General features: G+C 35.5%; 3 protein-coding genes across 3 annotated transcripts; 1 reads left to right on the top strand and 2 right to left on the bottom strand.

The window, feature by feature from the left end:
- Positions 1 to 824: 824 nt before the first annotated feature.
- On the bottom strand, positions 825 to 5001 carry LOC107608854 (transcription factor bHLH143). The gene is made up of 4 exons (XM_016310604.3): positions 4533 to 5001; positions 3242 to 3936; positions 2994 to 3157; positions 825 to 2875 (listed from the first exon to the last, which is right to left on the bottom strand). Exon 4 carries the CDS (start codon positions 2856 to 2858, stop codon positions 1761 to 1763), a length of 1098 nt encoding a protein of 365 aa, XP_016166090.1. The 5' UTR covers positions 2859 to 2875; positions 2994 to 3157; positions 3242 to 3936; positions 4533 to 5001; the 3' UTR covers positions 825 to 1760.
- Positions 5002 to 8156: 3155 nt separating this feature from the next.
- On the top strand, positions 8157 to 8717 carry LOC107607050 (protein FAR1-RELATED SEQUENCE 5-like). Its single transcript, XM_016309039.1, has 2 exons — positions 8157 to 8509; positions 8612 to 8717. Exons 1-2 carry the CDS (start codon positions 8157 to 8159, stop codon positions 8715 to 8717), a joined length of 459 nt encoding a protein of 152 aa, XP_016164525.1.
- Positions 8718 to 18895: 10178 nt separating this feature from the next.
- LOC107607051 (protein FAR1-RELATED SEQUENCE 5-like) lies at positions 18896 to 20340 on the bottom strand. The gene is made up of 4 exons (XM_021107785.2): positions 19751 to 20340; positions 19560 to 19661; positions 19261 to 19385; positions 18896 to 19137 (listed from the first exon to the last, which is right to left on the bottom strand). The coding sequence occupies exons 1-4, from the start codon at positions 20338 to 20340 to the stop codon at positions 18896 to 18898; spliced, it is 1059 nt and encodes a 352-aa protein (XP_020963444.2).
- Between the last annotated feature and the right edge of the window lie 286 nt (positions 20341 to 20626).

Below are 20626 nucleotides of genomic sequence, written 5' to 3'. Positions count from 1 at the left end.
AGATGAGTGTTTATGGTCATATGGTGGAAGATTGGAAAAAAGAAGCTAGAAAAAATTGTGACCATAATAGTAAAGGAGAGTATAATAGACATAAACTTAATAATTTGAAAAAAAATAGTAATTGGTTACCCCTGAAATAATAAATACAAAATTGATCAAAATCAAATGTTAAAGAATAAAAATTGCTTAAAATTACATGTTAAAAATAGTTTTAAGACGTATCAGTATCACTAAATACATAACACATACTTTATGCAAATAAAAAATAAAAAATTACTTAAACCATATTACTATCTATAATCAAAGATTAACTGGTTGTTGACCGATAGGAATATAGGATCCCCATATGAACCATGCATTAAACACTTAGAAAGGAAAAGAAGAAGAATGGCGTGGCCTTTGCCCTTTGCACTGTAGAAAATATATTGCATATCAAAGGAGTGTTCAACGAAACACTGCACAAAGATTCTCTCTTTTGTTTGTTACCAACCATGACTATTGACCACTCACCATATCCACGCCCGTGCCCTTCCCTCTCACATATTCCCCTGTAATAATTCAACGCTGTGGTCCCCACATGCCCCTATCACTCTATCAGGCTATCACCACACCCTTTCTCTCCCCTTTGATAAATAGAAAGACTTTACATTTTCATATATGATATATATATCTCACGGGCATAGGAATCAATCATCCAAATAATAATAACAATAATTAATAAAATATAAATTAATTAAAAAGCATATATTTCACTCTCTCATAATAAATGCGTGCATGCGACGTAACTACACTAGCAAAAGGACAACAATAACACACAATAAAACTTTGAAAATCATACATCCAACCAATACATCAACATATCATCATCCGTTTCTTTTAACAAGTGCTTACACCAATTATGGTTCACAACAACTGAAACCCATAATAATAAATATTAATCAGAAGCATAAAACACAAATATCAGTGTTTCCCACAAGCCATAGTTTACAATACAGTAGAAAATATTGCGAATGAGAGAGAGGAGAGGAGAGAAGGGACCCTCAAACGAGTTGTACCGGTCACCATAAAAAGAGAGAAGGTGCTTTGCCTTGGCTATAGTGATACCATTTTTTATACATTAAAGATCAGAAGGAAAAAAAAAAGGCAAGAACCCACACACAAGGATTGAATGAATGAATGAAACATGACATGGATCCAAAAAGAAGGAGGGAGTGAAGGGTTCTGTTGGGGCCCATAACAGCCAAGACGCGTGCACACTTGTTTTTGGGTCACTTTTTGGAAAATCAACCACCACCACCAAGTCTTCTCAATTCAAAATTACAGCTCATACCCCATGCCACACTCTGAGTGCTACTTTCTCCAACCCCCAAGAAAATGGACTAATAATGATTTCACATTTTCTCCTTCCTTTAATTTTCTTCTTAATATTTTTGCACCATACTGAATTCTCAGATCCCCTCCTCCTTTTAACACACAGAATAACAAATTAGGCAACAGGTAAGACAAGTAGAAGAAAGCCTTTTAATTTGAAGGCTTGGAGTTCTTGACTTCATTCTCTGACTGCATTCGATCTAACAATTAATTCACACTTCAAACTTCAGAACTCTTTTTGCTGAAAGATGTGATCTCACCTTAATGTAGCCAATTTCCATCAGAATCCACTGTTGCCTTGCTTTATTTTGCACACCAGAACTCAAAACGTAACTAATATAGTATATAAATTATAATGTGACAAGTAATCCTGTTAAGAAAAGATTTACTTAGAAGGCATCGAGTCCGAGAGCTCTGGCCTTCATCTTCAAGGATTTCAAGGATCCTATGGCTTCGTCAAGAAGCTCGACAAGTTCCTTGTCCTTCCCACTGGGAATTATGCACTGCAGAATGCTCAGAACCTCTTGTATCTTCTCCTTCCTCATCTTCTTGTTGCCTAACAAGGACCTTATTTCGTCATTTAACCCTTGACTGTTGCTGCCACAGGAGCATCTTGATTCTGCATCGTCTCCCAAGTTTAAGGGTCTGTTCAGATTCAGAGAACTTGCTGTATCCATAACATGCTCATCCGCATGATTTTCTTGGTACAGCTTCCGCTTCTTTGTTTTTCCAGCAGAACTAGCGACTTCTTCTGCAATTTCCCTAATTGGTTCCTGGTTATGATGACTGGTCATTGTACTCGGTGAATGGCCAGTGCTAGTAACTTCATCATCCTCAGTGGAGTAACCCTCGCTATCGGAGTAAAGTAGTGCATTGATTTCTTCTGTATCTTCATGCATCTCACTTTCAGTGTCCGTTCCCCGATTTTCATCATCAACTTTACCGTCTAAAGTTGGTCCAACCACATGGTTCAAATCTCTTCCAAAAGACGGCTCATTCACGTTGTTCAAGTTATTAGAACCATGCAGTTTTGAATTCCAAGAAGCAAGGCACTCGACAGGACTCCCAAGCCGTGAGCTATAAATAAGGGTTGTTTTATCACCTGATTGGTCGATGACCAGGAATTGCTTCTGATGGAAACCAGATTCACCGCCAGGTTTAGTTTCCTCCCTGAAAGTTTTGACACAGCCCGAATGGAGTTTTTCTTCGGCATTTAAGTTTGGGACAGGGTTAGGTGTAAAACTCTGTCGGAAGCGAGGCAAACAATAAAACCAACCATGAGGTGGTGCATTGGAATGTCCTAACTGCAAATGCGGTAGTGCAGAGGATGCATATGTTGGCATTGTCTCATTCCTCGTGGCCATGTTATTGATGCCTGAGTTCACGGCAGCAGATATGCCATTTTGCTTCCCCCCATAAGAATTCAAATTGGGTGACTGCCAATCAAAATGCAGCTGCGGCATCCAAGTTCCGCAGTCTTCTCCCATCACACCAGAACAATCACCTAAAAGGTTTTCAGACATGAATCATGAAACCATCAGCATATATCTATAAACAAATTAGAATTGGAGATCAACAAAATTTCAATCAATAAATGACAAATTAACCAATCCAATATTTACCTTACAACAAAAAATTTCAACGCAAGAACTATTTACTATAAACTTCTTCAACTTTCACCAACAAGAAAAAACAACCAAAACCACCACTCGTAACCCCGAAATTAACGCAAGGCAGAAAAAAACTATTACGTCACCGGCTTGAGGAGATGACGAAAGTATTCAGCCTGCAAAAGAACACCCAAAACAAAAGTATTAACAACATAATTCATAAATTAGGAAAGGGAGAACAAACAATAACTCATATATACCTGGCATTCTCTAAGAGGTTGGAAGCACGCTATAACCCTAACTATAATGGTGGAGCAACCTGCAGTACCATTCTCATGTTTCAATGCCCGAAATCTGGTTTGACTTGCTGCTTGGCACACCATAACTACTTTTTCCCAACCCTTCAACAATATCAGAAGAACACAATGTTCCAGAAGACAATGACAAACAAATTTTACGAAATCTGAAGACTACAAAGCCAGCGAAAACAGGTTTCTGATCTGATCAATTTAATAAGACCAAAGGTGAATGAAATTTAAATTCCTAAAGATTAAGTGCAATACCTACTAGCTAATGAAAACTAATATTCTAAAAAGACAACTAAGAGTAATAATCTAACAGAGATGTCCGAAATCGAGATTGGGCTGTAATGATTCAGCTGATCTGACGGACATAACAAGGGATAACAACAAAGAAAGTGGAACCCATTGAGGTGATTGTAGTAAAGAGAATAATACACTAAGAAGAGTTGAGAAGGGTTATATTTGTAATAATCGCAAGTTACAGAATCACTTTGCAATATAGGTTCAGGGAAATGACTTTGCGGTATACATCAACAGAAAGATTAAGCCACCACCGCATGCTGCTTTGTGTCCCTTATCTTCAAAAGAGAGAAAAAAAATTCCAACACCACACTCCCTTCAGCTAAAAAGAATAGAATCTGTTTGCAAAGATACTGCAAAAAAAAAAACATTTTTCAACATCAGAGATCTAAATAATTGCTTAGATTTACAAATAACAATTAATCTGTATTAACTGAAATCTCAGAAAAAAAACATGATGAATCAATAAAAAGATAGAGAAAAAAATCTTCCTGCCTTTCTTCTTTTTCCCCGTAATCCTATTTGCAAAGACAAAACCTATTTCCACTAATATTGGGGAAAATTTATTTTAAAAAACAAACTAGCATAGAAATTATGTAACTTGCTTGAAAACTATGCATAGAAATTCCTTAAGACAATATCAAACATATAAACGAAATTTATCCCCCAAAAAAGTGTAAGAATAAAAAAGAAATGAAATTTTCCTTGTGATTTCACGGTATAAAATTAAGATTCAACTGCAGAATTGAAGCTCTAGCACCCTAACGCAATTTCAAAATAAATAAATTATCGTACAACCGACAAGGAAATTTCAAAAAAAAAAAAAAAAACACAAACATGTATACAAAGAAAAGAACTCCAAAAAACATGAGATTCATTAGAGAAAATTTTTAAAAAGAAAAAAGAGAAAAAGAACAACGGAATCAAGGGTAGAGAAAGAAGAACTTACGAGGAAAACTAAAAATTAGATAGATGTGAATCCGAATCGGAAAAGGAGCAAGTGTTGTTGAAGTGCAAGAGAAAGAGAGAGAAGAAGCGTGAGTTGGGAACAGTCAAAGTGGAAAGTGGAAACTGTGTGTAACCAAGAAGATGGAACGGAGCTTCAATTATATAGAGCATGCATTGACACATATGCCCTTGAGCGAAGTCGACCAAATAATAATAGTTTAGGATTATCTGCTTACTTAATTAATATTTAGATTAAGGAAACTAAATATGCTAACTGTGAAGTGTGAAGAATTCTGAAACTAGCCTTGTGTGATTTAAGGAGGTAGCTTTCTGGACTCATGCAACATCACTTGTTCAAGTATGGGAAATACATATTATGGTCTTTATGTTGCTTATCATAGAGGATTAACAAAGATAATTTTGAAAGCTGATTTTAAATAAAATTCATTGCTTCAATTTGATCTACAAACTTTAGTTATATTTTTTCTTTCTTTAACGTTATATATGTTGATGCCATCTGTTAGACATCGATATGCAAAGTAAAGTTTTTTATGTGTCACATTTTTTCAAAGACCAAATTAAAGCGTTAAATTTTCTAAAAACCAAATTGATTCATGTGCGATATGTTAATAACTATTTTAAATGTTATTATTTATAATTCAACACTACGAATATCATATATTTATATGTATTTTTAAAATTATACATAAAATATACGATAATTACATACAAACAAATTAAATCCATCTTTCAATGATTTATGATTAATAAGACAAATTAAATTATAAATTACGAGAAAAATATTTAAATACTAGAAATTTTCATTGCTCTTTATTAAATAATTTTAAAAAATTATTTATTTAAAATAATTTAGTAATATTTATTCATTTTTTATATAATAAATAATTTAAAACTTTTTATTTGTTAATTAAATCCCTATATAAATATAAATGAGTACTATATTAAGGAAAAAAGGTAACTGTGAGTGTTATTGTGTTGTGGAAGATTGTATGATTACTTAATATGTGGCCGTGCGTGAGGAGTGAGAGTGAGGAGTTGTGAGGGCTGAGGACTCAGGAGTCGGGAGTGCACGCAAGCTATTAACAATGATGGGTCACAGCAACCCATGAATTAACGTAAGTTTAATTAACGTCTTTTCTTCTTTTCTTTTATTTTCTTTTTCTCTCTCTACATAATATTCTCTTTCTTTCCTGTGGCCCCGTGGGCAGTTGTATGATGATCCTTGTGAAACGTTTTTTGTTTTCTTGCTTTGGGGTCAATGAACCAACCCCTAGCTTACTAATCTGAAATGACTATATTACCCCTGCCTTTAACCACAGCGTGTGGTTAGTGTTGGGTTAGCACTTGTCCCCGTTCCCCTCGACGAATGTACGTCCTACCCAACTCAAATCACATCCTGTCCTTCAATAAATACTAGTGCTCAGCAATTACTACTTATAGTAAAACAGTAATTAACCATGCATTTATATCTTTCATGTTTGTATACCACCATAATTTCACATTTATGATTTATCCGCTTCAAAATCATACTAAATAAAAAAATTCTCATTTTCGCTTTCCTCCTACTTAGAGCTTGTATGGATGAACTTTTAAAAAAAAAAATTTTTTGAGTTATCTTTTTTTAAAAGATCTTATGAAAAATTAAAAATAATTTTATGTTTGGGTATCTCATGCAAAAAAATCTTTTTATCTATTAATTATGTTTGGGTATAACGATATAAAAATACTTTTTTGTTTATTTATTAGATGAAAAAGATCCTTTTTTTTATTTTTCTAGTGCTTTTACTTTTACTACTAGAAATTTGCCAAACACGCTAAAAAATAAAAAAAAGATCTTTTTTCATTGAAAAAAGATCTTTTTTTTATCAAAATAATGACGTCCAAACAAGCACTTAATACGTCTGCCGTTGAATAAAATCTATGATGCACTAACACTAATATGTACACGAGACACGATACAATACGGGATACGTCGACACGTAAATTTTATAAGACACGAGGACATACATACATATAAAATTTAAATTATTTTTTAGATAAATCGTAATGATATTTTGATATTTTATTAATATTAAAATATAAATTAATTTTTGTAATTATTTTTAATCTTATTTTAATTAATCAAGTATTTAAAATATTTTTTGTTTTAATAAATAATAATATATACTATATCTAAATTTATTTCAAAAATATATGTTAAGAATAAGACTAGACACGCTAACACGTGATGGTATTTAGGTGTGTCCAAGCAGACATGGTTGGACACAGCAAACACGCATGTCGGACGAGTGTCGTGTCCGAAATGTGTCCGACATGCGGACACGACAACTCAGCGAAGTGTCCATGTTTTATAGAATGAAACAAAAATCTAATTTTCCCTTATTTTTTAATCAGTAAATTTTTTAAACAATTAATTTTTACATCCAAGACTCCAAATCATTTAAATAAGTCCAACCAAGTAACTTTGACATAATATTCCTCCGGGCGCCATTAATTAACCTTTCAATCAGCAAGCAAAATTTATAATTGTCTTTTTCATTCAGATTCGTTTCCTTTTTTGTTTTTTCTCAACATTTTCTTCGTCTCTACTTTGTGTTCGATCTCTGCGTTCTCTACGTCTCTTTCTTCTTTATGTTCTCTTCGTTCTTCGGGTTCTCTTCATTCAAGTTCAACGCTCTTTTAATTGATTTTGAAGATTTCGATCAAAGTTTTTGAAATCAAGTTGTGAAATCAGGTTTGAAGAGCTATTTTGTTGTGGAAGATAATGAATGATTCAAATTCAGACTGTCAATTGAACCAGAGCGAAGTGGATTATTGTTTTGAATTGAATCAAGTGGCTGAGGTGTGATTTTATCATTCAATACGTAAATAATGTAGTTTATCATTGTTGATGGTTTGAATTGTTGAATGTAATGTACAAGTTCTGAATTTGAATTATTATTGTATTGTGATAAATTTGTTCGATTTTCAGTTTCGGTGTATTTAAATAAAAACCTGGTGTACTTTGGACTTCTTCCAGTGTATTTTAGTTTCCAACTTTAAATTGAACCAGGGCGAATTGTATTATTATTTTTTATCGAATAAAGTGGTGAGGTGTGGTTTGAATCTAGTTAATGTGGTTTGTCACTAGTTTATAATTTTTTTATTTTAATGAATTTGTTTCGGTCCAAGTTTCGATGTATTTTAGTTTGCAATATGGTTTATTTTGAAACTATTTTAGTATATTATGTAGTTTCTGTGGGATGTTGATGAACAGCTTGTTCCAAAGGTTGGCATGACTTTCAAGACGTTTGAGGAAGCTGAAAAATTCTACAAAGATTATTCTAAACTTGCTGATTTTTCTACGAAGATTCGGAACACAAATAAGAAGAGAAATAAAATTAAGAACCAATTGATTATATGTACTAGATAGGAAAAATGGAAATCGAACATCTCTCCAACTGAGAAGACAAATTCCTCTACTGGATTAAATTGTCCTACAAGAATTTATATACATATATTGAAGGATGTTGGTATTTAGATCAATTCGAAGGTTGTGTTACATCATTCACATCCATGTTTTCCAAATCAAGCATCGATGCTTAAACAACACAATGAACTAAGCATGCATGTACGACGTACAATTGAGAATAACGAGGAAGCCGAAATCAGACCAAGCAAAACATATCAATCATTTATTGCAGCAGTAGGGGGTCATCGTGAATTAAGTTTTATTGAAAAAAATGTGAGAAATTACATCATGAGAGAAGTACAGAATATTTCAAAACTTGAGGATGCAAAAGAATTTGAGAAATACTTATTAAGAATGAAAGAGAAGAATCCGAATTTCTTTTTCGAGCATGAACTTGAAGTTGATCAATCAATTAAGATTGCTTTTTGGGCCGATGCAAGAAGCAGGGTTGCTTGTGAGTATTTTGGAGATGTTATTTCATTCAATACCACTTACAATACAAACATGTAATTTGTTGTTCTGGTTTATGTGTTTTTTTGAACTTCATTTCGGTGTATATAAATAGTGTTTTAATGTATACATGATTTGTTTATGTGTCGTTGTTTTAGGTATAATTTGGTTTTTGATTCTTTTGTTGGGGTGAATCACCACGGCCGATCAACACTTCTGGGATGTGCTTTGATGAAAAACGAGGATATTCAATCATTCAAATGATTATTTAAATGTTGGTTTCATTGCATGGGAGGCAATGCTCCAAAAGAAATTTTTACCGATCAATGTACATCAATGCAAAGGACTATTGAGGCTTGTATGCCCACCACTATTCACCGGTGGTATATTTAGCATGTCATGAAGAAGGTCCAAAGTAAATTAAATGGCTACAAGCGATATGAAGAAATTGTACCCTAGATGAGTCATGTTGTATGGAACTCTCTTACAAAAGAAGCATTTGATAGGAATTGGAATGATTTTCTGATGAAGTTCAGTGTTGGGGATAACAAGTGGCTTTTAGGTAATGGTGTCCTTTGTAACACCCTAACTACCAAAGCTCACGCTTCTGGCTGCGTGACTCTGATAGCTCGGACATTATGACGATTTTTATACTATTTAATACTAAAATATGAGCCTGTTTAAAATTTTGAACCGCAACACCGCTCCAAAGTAGTTTTATTATGTAACGTACATCCATACATACAATACAACTTACAAAAACTCTCAAAGAGTACATACTTATACATATATGTATATTAAATAACTTTACAAGCATTAACCAATACAATTCATATCCCTCTTACAGAAAGTATAAAGATAAAGGCGAGGAAACAATAAACAATAACTAAAGCAATACAAAGCATCGCGACAACAACTAGATAATCTCTTCGTGACTTCTGTGTCCAATCCTGAAAGGGAAAATTGTAGGGGGGTGAGAACATCATCCTCGAAAGGGTTCCCACCGTAGGGTTGCAGGATTACTATAATAGGATACGCGAGATAAAATCATTACAGTGATTGGTAACTGCCTTATGTATCTTTAAAAAACAACGGTTTACTATAAAAGAGAAATCTGAAATTTTTTCTGAAAGAGGAACCGTTCAATTCTTAAAAACTCAAAAGCCTTTCAAAAGGGTTTATCTAAACTGAACCAAATTAGCCTTTCATGCTTTTCCAAACCAGAAACACCAACCAACATGGCCTTCGGCCCAAATCATGATCAACCACGGCCCCAGACCCAAACAGTCCAACCAACAACCAATCACCATGGTCCAACAGAATCCCAGTCACAAACACAAGTAGAAAAGTTCAAGCACAAACAAACAGTTACTATAAGTAGAACAATTAGCAGATAATCACAAGTAATCACAAAGGCAAACCAAGTACAATATACACACCCAAACAATGTCACATAGATGCATATGATGCATGCCTTTCTTAGTGGCTGATGATATCATCTGTCGGTTATATAGCCAACCTGACAAGTCCTGGTAGCTAACCATTGGACTGTCCCTCTGTCGTGATCTCCAACTCGAGTTATTCCCAATTATCATCATGATCATAATCATAATCCATATCCAATACCCTCACTGGTGTATATTCACGGGGGCGAGCTCATCCGGGAGTTTCACAGTGCCATGCCACACTTACGACATAGGGTCAGCAGAGTATCAAGTCTCAACCTGGAGCATGTGGTGGCTAGCCACTGCTTTCACCCAGGGAAACTCGTATCTCATATAGGTGGAAGTGCAAAATCACAATATCAACGTCTCAGCATATATGCATTTATTCTCAGCCATGAATCAACATTCATTTCAGCCATCCGGCTTAATTTCATGACTCATAGTCAGCCATCCGGATCATAGTTCAATCCAGAACCAGCCAAAATTCATAATCATATACAGCCATTTGGCTCATAACAAAATAGAACTTCCACCATCCAACATCATCAAATTCATAAAATCATTATTCAAAGCCAAAAATCACTCTTTTCAATTCACTTCGCTTTGAAATCAAACTTTAACTCTTTTCAGCCTTGGCTTTAAAGTTCCCATTTCTCAAATCATCTCAGGCTCATAAGGCCCTTCTACTCAAAGTAAGTTCCTCTTTTAAAAACAAAGCCACTCTCGGTATAGTCTTTCCAAAACTTCCAAAAACATGGCAAGTTAACGATTTATTTTGAAATATTCAAAATCATCCGTCCAACAACGGGATTTTATAACAAAGGTTCCTCGGCAGAGTCTCAAGTCTTAGGAGAGAATAACATAACTCATTTTCCTCAAATTCACTTAAATCATTAAAACCTTGGCTTCCTGATTTGAGTAATAAAATAGGATCTAAGCCAAACCGAGTCATGTAATCAATTACTCTTTTTAAAGCCGGTTCCTTCACTTAAACGAAACCAGCTTCAATCCCCCATGATAAATTCTAAAGCATTTCGAACTGCCTAGAAATTGTTTCAGTCTTGCAAAAATTCAGAATTTAAAGAGTACTTAAAACTTTTCCCAAAATATTTTAGAATGAAACTTGTCAATAGACGTTCAGGTTCTTTCAAAGTCACTGAAACTTCTCTAATTGAAATCCTCAAGTCCAATTCAAAGACATAAACCCTTTTCACATTTAAAACAGCATTAAAGCACAAGTTTCATCTAAATAACTGGTTCATAAGGGAGATATAATACTTTTCTTAAGAAAGAAGACTAAATCACAATTTTCTCTTTAATAATTCATTTCAAAAGCATAAGTCATCCCTTTCTTAATAATTCAAATAAAATAGTAGAAGTATTTAACTCATAAGTTTCCGAATAACATTTTAGTAAAGTCCCGGATTCTACCAGAATTTCGACAGCACCTCCCCTAAAACTTGGACTCTGCCACCCTTTCCGGGTCCCATCCAAACCAATCCACAATCCTTATCAACGGTTCAAAACCCAAAATCAGTCCAAAAACAACTGAATCCAACATTCAACTCATTTTCACATCTGAAGGGAACCGTTTCAAAATCAAATCATTATCAACCGACTAAATTCATTTCCAAAACTTTAAAGAAACCGTTCAGCAACAATTCATTTATCAAAAGCGAATCAATTAAAGCAAACCAGACTGAATCCAAAAGGGTATTCTATTTTTCACATTTTCAATAAAATCAACTCCACTCAAATCGATTCCCAATGGATTAAACTCGATCTCAAATCTTTAAAAGAATTCAACTTCAAAAACATTCCGTTTTATAAAGCCACACAACAATCCAGTCAAACAAACATTCATAATCATTCAAGTCAACCAAACAATACATAAGACTGATCGGTATCCATATGTAATAATTCCAATATATAAAACATAGTTTTCGGAAAAAGCCCCTACCTCGACACGCAAAACTACAGCAGAAACGCCTCACAGAGTCCTTTCTGCCTCAACCCGAATTGACGGCAACCAACAACTCGGCTCCACTTGCTTTCTCAACAACCACAACGACTCTAATCGCAACACATAATAATCAAGACTCGACCCCACATTACCAAAGCTCATATTCATTAACTGAACACAACAAAATACTAACGCGAGGCTTTTTGAAATATACTTACTTACCAAAATGACAAAAGGAGGCAGCTCCGATTCTGAACCATCCCGGCAATAGCTCCGGTAGCGGCTAGAAGCTCCGGTGGGTCAACTATAATAACCACGCAGCATCAAAATCTTCTCAAAACCCAAAATGACAGAAACCACAAATTTAAAACCCTTATCGAAAAGTCAAAACCTGCAGAAATCACTGAACAGAGCAGCTCCATCAATGACAGCTTGTACCGTAGCGACCCAAGCAGCAGCATCAACTGAACAGTAGCTCCGATGATGCCATTCCGGTGAGTTTTCTTACTTCGGCAGTGACACGGTGACTCAGAATCAGCATAGCCGCATCACAATCATCAACGGCGGCTCCATTAGCAACCACCATAGCATCTTGGCCTCAGCAGCGGCTTCCAAAGGCAACGGCGGCGTGCTCAACTCAAAACCCAAATGGAGCAACGGTAAGAACAGTGGCCAGGATGACAGGGACAAGAGCTCCGATGGTGGCAGGATGTGATGGCGGCTGAGCGCGGTGGCTACTCCCTCACGACGCGTCTCTTTCTCGCGCGACTGGCGACGGCGCGACTAACAAAGGCGGAGGTGATGCCAGGCCTCCAGCGACGGCAACGAGGATGCGTGGTTGTGGCTTCTCCTTCCCAGTCCTGGCTTGCGCTCGTCACCCTCTCTCATGGCTCGTTTCGATCTCTCTCTCCCTCAGCCTGGTTCGGCGGCTTCATGGTGGCAGGATGGCAAGACGCGACGGCGGCAGTGGCGCCAGGCCGACGACGCCCTTCCTTCTTCTCCTTCCCTTGCGTGACAGCCCTTAAGGCATGACACGACGGCACGGCATGATGGAACAGCGGCGTTGAGCTGCACGGCGGCGGTAGTGAGGCCCCAGCCATCATCGCCCCTCCTCTCTTTCCCACTTCTCCGTTCTGCTACTGTTGCTGTGTATTGATTTGAGGAAAGGGGGAAGCGTTTGTGTTACTGCTGCTGGGTTGGGTGAGAAGGGAACCGGGTCACTGGGTTAGGATTTCAGGGTTTAGGTTTTATTTTCAAAAATTAGGGTTAGGGACATTTTAGTAATTTCAAATAAAAATAGGAACAGTATGGTATGGAACCCAAATTAAATCCAACACTAATTATATATAGAAAAATACTATTTGCTCATCAATTTTACAAATTATTTTTAATAAAATGTTTAAATCCAAAAATTAGAAATAATATACTTAATTTCTTTATTTTTTAAAATAGTAGTATTAATATTTAAAATATTAATTATTTAATCCAAATCATATAAAATCCTTATTATTCCACAACTACCAACCTTATAATTTGAATATAGAAAATAATTCAATAATTGTAAAATTGGATAATAATCATAATTTATTTCAAATTCAATTAATCGAAACTTGCTTTAATTTTTTTTAATAAAGAAATTTCTGAAATTAAAGCTACAGAATTACTGAATTTGAAATTAGCTCAAGATAGCCATTTTTCAAAAGTTCTGGATCTTACATCTTTATTAGGATTAACTGATATTTTTATGTGCTTCAGTGTAATGCTGTCCAGTAGAGGTGTCAAACTATATGTCTTTCAATGTATTTTTTGTTTTGACTTAGTATTTTTATGAATTTTTCAGAGCTTTACGAATATTGTCATTTATGGATTTCAGTTAATCTGGATCACCACTTCTGGGCCAGGATGAGAAGCACACAAAGGAGCGAGAGTATGTATTCTTTTTTTAACAAGTTTATTACGCGCAACAGCTCACTTATACAATTCGTCAAACAGTATGATAATTGCCTAGGAAGTAAAGAGCAGAGAGAGGGAGAATCGGATACTGCAGATTTTCATACCATCATACTGTGTGCAACAAAATCCTCAATAGAAGCTTAATTTTAGCATGTGTATACTCACACAAAGTTCAGGGAAGTCCAAGCACAATTTAAAGGAAAGGTGAATTACATCACAAGAACAACTCAGTCCGCTCTAGGTTATATGGTATATGAAGTTGTAGAATAGGTTTCAAACTCAACATTCAACAAGTTTGCAGTTACATATGACACGATATCAGCTCAAGTTAAATGTCAGTGCTTATTATTTGAGTTAAGAGGGATATTGTGCCAACATTCTCTGAGCACGTTAAGCTTTGAACAAGTAAATAAAGTGTCACCAAGATATATATTGGAACGATGGAGCAAGAACGTAAAGAGGAGGCACACACATATCAAGAGCAGCCATGACGAGCCTCTATTGGAGCTAAAAAGCAAAAGATTTGATGATTTGGTGTTTTGATCGCAAAATATTTATGAATTTGCATCAGAATCTCATGAATGAACTACAATTTTGCACCATTCTTACGATAATGTTATGGTTGGGATGCAAGAATACAAAGCCAAAAGTAAAAGAAAATGTTCGTTATCTCACCATGGTGCTTCGTTGGAAGATATTAACGAGCTTCAAAGCCCTTAACAGATTAGAACATGAGGACGTCTGAGAAATAGATTAGGGTTAAACACTAAAAAATAGATTGCAAATGCATCAAAGAAAAAGAAAAAGAAGGATCTAATCGAGGTAAAAATGATGTTCTTTAAATACCGAAAATTGAGTTTGTGCATGTTAATAGTTGTGGTAATATATTATTTACTTTTGCAGTTGAACCATTTTTATAGTGGTTCAGTGGTACAGTCAAATTTTAGCCATTATCATGGACATGTTATGAATTATCAGTTCAGAGATTGTAGCATAGGATAGTTTTTCCGGTGTAGTGTGACACTATTTCGGTGTACTACAAAATAATTTCTATGTATTCTGCATGCTCTTCTTTTTTATATTTTCTTATTTTGTTCCATTTGACATGTTACTGTTTTTTTTTTTTTTTTGGAAATTAGTGTCTTCAACTATCTGAAGGGATTTGTTTGTTTTAAATATATAATACATAGACAATTCAATACTTAAAGAGGGTAACAATTTAAATTATAGAATTTTCATATCTCTTGGTTATAATTTACAAAAAAAATATGTATGCACATTCTTTCGGTGTATTTTGAATAGTTTATGGTGTATTCGTAAAGCTTTTCAGTGTATTAGACAATTTAATCTTGTTTTTCTATATTTTTTTGAACTTGGATTCATTCAGATTAACAATATTTCAATACAGTACAGACAACTTTATAGAAGTTTATTTTTGCAAAGAAAACTCTCATCACTTTATACCGATTTGAATTCAATACCTTATATACAAGTTACAAGAAAAGAAATAAATAGTACAAAAAAATATGATTATGTTTTGTTCTGCATGATTGAATGTGATAATATTACCATTATTTTCTTTAAATTTTCTCTTCTTTTATTGCTCAAGAAAAATTATAGTACATGCTACGTTTCTTTTTAAAATCCCATGAATGAGTTGGAGATAAGTATAGAAGTGTTACATATCACTGAAAATTTTGAGTTCTCATACTTTTTTATTTATACTATCTCCAGAAGAGGAGTACCTAATGGAAGAGAATTCGGAGGAGAAAATTACTTTACCCGCAAAAAAAAGTGTTGGAGGAAGATAATTAGTATTTAGATTTGTGGAATATTGAAAGGTTCAAATGAAGGATGGAGTATGGAACTGAGGATGGGAGTTTCTTCGACCAAATTTAGTTTATGATGTACTGTATTTTTTAGTTAATTCTCTTTAAGATATTTGACCGAATGCTAGGAACAAGATCTTTCGACCAAATTTAGTTTATGGCGTATTGTATTTTTTAGTTAATTCTTCTTAAGATATTTGACTAAATGCTATGAACGAGATGCATATGATATTATGTTTCTATTGAACGTGTCAATATCTCATTTCGTTGATAACTGTTGTATAGTTTAATAAGACCCCTTGAGTACTCTCCTTTAGAATTGAGATTTCTCCTTAATGAGTAACACCCTATCAAAAGACTTTAAGGATAGGCTTAGTTTGGGCTGTTAAATACTGGAGGAGAATAATATTGATGGTGAAAGTCCCAATTTGATAGAGCAGAACCGTTTTACTCCAGAAAAGTTCCAATTTAAAGGAGAAGAATAGTCCTACTCACGAAAATTTTAATATGATAAAAATAAACAATATTGTTAATATGAGAAAGATAATTCAAATGATAATATGGTCACTGAAGTGTATCTTAAAAAGAAGAAAAGAAACTAGTTCATTGAGAATGGAATCACTAACAATTGATATAAAAAAATTTGGCAAAGTCCCTATGCAACCAAATGGGTAAGTAGAACCAAGCAACACACCCAATAAATGTATCCATTCCCAGTTACTGTAATATTGATATCATCCTGATAGCACCATTCTTACTTAATTATGTAGTTGGGATTGTGGCATCTATGCCATTAAATTCATGGAGACATGGACTGAAGATTGTAAACTAGATGAATGGGACGATGTAAGTTACCTAGTCACTTTGTTTTAGTTTGTTATTTGCGTTTCATGTTACTTTGACACTTTGAACATCGCGCTCACAATGAAAACACCATACAGGATATGCTTTGGACATGAGAGTGGAGTTGATGATGGATATTGTCATGAGAGCACACAATAAATCAATTGATCAGGTGTGAACTTTGTTGGAACAAAATGGTGAATACGTATGCCACAACTGTCCAAGAAACAAGAAAAAAGAGGTTAAGTCACCATTTACAGCACCAAGCACAAGGACATTGATGAAACGAGTCGGAGAATCACTTATGAGGAAGAACCAAAATGGGAGAAAGCAATAGATGTACTTAGTGTTAATACCAAAAATACCATTTTGACATTGTTTACGTGTTTTCGCAGTGGAGTTTTGTTACAACAGACAGGATAAATTTTCATTACGAATAACATTTTTATGGTGTATTAGTTTCGAACTCCTTTGATTCTGTTCCATTATATTAGTGACGTGAAAAAGCTAATAGTAAAGAATGACCATCTAGATACCAAAGAAATAACCATCCGCTAGTTTATTGAATCGAACATCTAGCCTATGCTACATGTAACTAATCACACACACTATACCAAAAAGGTTACAAATAACCATCTGGGTACCAATAGAAATAACCATCCACTAGCCTATTGAATCGAACATCCAGTCTATACTAATTGTAACTAATCACACACACTATACCAAGACGGTTATAAATAACTATCTGGGTACCAAGAGAAATAACCATCCGCTACCCTATTGAATCGAACATCCAGCCTATAATACTTGTAACTATTCATACACTTTACACCAAGACTATTACAAATAACCATCTGGGTACCAATAGAAATAACCATCTACTAGCCTATTGAGTCGAACATCCAGCCTAGATTACTTATAACTAATTATGCACACCACACCAATGCCATTACAAAATAACCATCCGGGTACCTAGTGAAATGAATATTTAGAATCTCTCAAGTAGTAAGTTAAACTAAAAGCAATCAAACAATTACAAAAGGTAATATTAGCATAACCATCCGCACACATACGGAGTTGAATATCCAAGCGTGTTCAGCCAATGTTAAATGTAGTCAAGTATTACTACAAAATAATCGTCCAATTCAGAATCAAAATAACCATGTACAACCCTATTCCAGTGAACATCCGAATTATGTATCAAGTAATTCTGAAATGAAGAAAGTAATCACAATTGTATTATTCAAATAACTCGAACACAACATGAATTCGCTTAACATTAGCCTACAACCAGTCAAACCACATAAAAAATAGAAAGACGCCGGCCACGGGCACGTAGCAAGAAGCCAAACTCATAGAATACCAGTTTCATAGACATTTGACCATCAACAACTCGGACTACAAAATAACCATTAAACATACATATTGAGTTGGAATAACTAACAAAAATGACCTCTAATATAATAGCGGATTTTGTATCCAAAACAGTCCAGGTATTGCCGAAAAAGTTTAACAGGGACATGAATCCACAAATTCCTTGCGGAATAATCTACTGAGCGGGAGCATCCAAATCTATGTTTCCACAAGATTCTACACGATTATCCTGAAAGAAACAAACTCAAACGAAAATAAGTCACTATCGACATAATCAACTATGTACTAAAGGTGAAGCTTTAAATTAATTACGATACCAACCTGGCCTGAACTCTTCCGCTTTCTCTGCATGGATTTCTTGATTGATTTTTTCAACTCATATCTGAGCCTTTTACCTTTTGGACGACCCTTTATGGTTACTTTTGATGGGCCTTGAATGTCCTCTGTGCCCGCCACGGAGGAAGTATCTGTGGCGATGCTAGTGTGTGCATCAGTGACAGTCTTATTCCATAACTTGGCACGGTAATCAACTAGCTTGGCCCTTGCATTGTTCAGAGCAGCATGCAACATGTCTGCTTCATCGTTACCATTCACAAATTCCTGCGTAACATTGTAGAAGTGTGCACACAACCCTCTGAATAAGTTGTGGCTCTCATCCGAATGTCTCACATCGTGGCTACTCTTAATGTAGGTGTGCTTGCGCTTTATGTTCTTGCTCCAATGAGGAAGAACATAGCAGGAAGGTACTTTATTCACTTTGTAAGAGGAAAATACTACAAGACAGTGGCAACACAGTATACCTATACTCTCGAACAAGTTGCACTGATATCAAACCTCGTGAGTCAAACGGTCAAAATGGACGTTGTACATAACATACCAGGTCTTCTCATAGGCCAATATTTCCTCTTTCATTTTTATCCAGGCCGAGTCACCCTTTTCATAAACGGCACGAATATTGCAATCAGCCTTCTTGCCAAACTCCGTTTGGAAATCCCTAAACATGTCGTTGGTGTATTGAAATTGTCTCTCAATAGCTTAGCTAATTGCACATGGGATTACTCCTCTCGAGTCTGCAGCATCGTCCTCTAGTTCCTTTTGCTCCTTGTTTCTAAACACATTGTCGAACTCGTGGATGAACTGAACCAAGCTAGTCTTGCAATGTAAGTATCCACCAAACAATGCGTGCATACTCTCACTCCTTTGCATACTCCTCATAGCAGCCCAAAATTGACCCTTGAAAAATATCGGCACCCACATGCGTCGGTCCTCAAATAGGTCTACACAAAATAAACCACCCAAAAATAGAATCCCGCATAAGGAACAGATTTTGAGAACAAAATACAAGAACATTACAACATCTAAGCAATTACAATACATGATTTAACTTAAAAGACACGAACCTGATAGCCATGTGTTGTGATGTAGGTTGAACTCGTCAATGAATTCAGCCCAACCATCCTCGAAAGCCTCAACCAACCGAGAGTTCCATATAATGTGCTTCAACTCTGCATTCAACTCGCTGAACCTAGCATAACCACCGAGCTTATACAGTATCTTTTTCGTTATATGCCAGATGCACCAATGGTGGCGTGTATTGCATAGGACCTTCCTTATTGCACCAAACATGGACCTGCACTGGTCTGTGATGATGCCCTGCGGTGCAGTTCTCATGCACTTCATCCATTGTGTGAACACCTACTCAAAACTTGGAATCTCCTCGCTGCCTAGCAGAGAACAACCTAACAAAGTAAACTTACCATGGTGGTTCACATCGATGAAAGAGGCGAATGGCAAACCATGCCTAAAGTAAAAACAACCCCATTTATGAACATCCAAATAATACAAAATAACAAAAAAAAAGTAAACAAAATCAACGTAAATAAATTTTACCGGTTTGTGCTGTATGTGGTATCAAATGGCACCATGTCTCCATAGTATTCATAGGACACCCTGCACCTTGCATCTACCGAAACTGCACTCCTAAATTTATAATCGTCGTCCACATTCACTGCGTAGAAGAAGTTCGGATTTATATCCTTCATTCGCATGAAGTAATTCAACATCTCCTTGACATCAAAGTTGACATTAGTGGCTCGAAGCCTTGATGAGATGTAATTCCTAATATCCTTCTCTAAGAAACACAGGTTTAACGGCTCACCAACCTCATTAGCCAATGCTAGAAATGTTTCATTGGGTCGAATGCCCGCCTCATCATTAACCTCAATCACGCATTTCGTATGTATGGTCAACTCTCTATTCTCATGGTAATGCATCGCCTTTTTAGTTGAACATGGGTGCAAGTGCCTCAAATCAACCTTCAACATGACCCAATCTTGCTTCTCCTTGTCAAACTTTGCATATATCCTTGCTCTGCACCCCACGGCTGCAATTGTGTTCTTTTGTGTGGGTGCTTTGACACGAGATCCATGGAAACCCTCCCAATTACAATGAATAAATTGGTTAATCGGTTCTTTTGTCATCCCGTCAAAATTTGTGTTCCGTATCTTACTTACAAAACCGACTTTCTTTGCGTAGGTCGTATAAAAATCCTGAACCAGCTTTAAATGCTCAAACCGCATCCCAACTCTTAGTATTTTGTCTTTAACAAGGCAACTGTGATCTAGTAACTGCGAATCAGTTCAAAACGGACATCATTCGATGAACATGAGGATTAATGGTCGATTCAAACATGTGGTTCACGAAAAAACAGCAATAAACTAGAGTCCAAACCTCATTCATCAATAAGATCCGTGTCATCACTACCAA

This window comes from Arachis ipaensis, chromosome B7 (assembly GCF_059453495.1).
Source record: "Arachis ipaensis isolate K30076 ecotype BB chromosome B7, ASM5945349v1, whole genome shotgun sequence".
In the NCBI taxonomy this organism is placed as follows: domain Eukaryota; kingdom Viridiplantae; phylum Streptophyta; class Magnoliopsida; order Fabales; family Fabaceae; genus Arachis; species Arachis ipaensis.
Note: the sequence above shows the minus strand (reverse complement) of the source record. Positions and strands in the feature narration are given on the sequence as shown.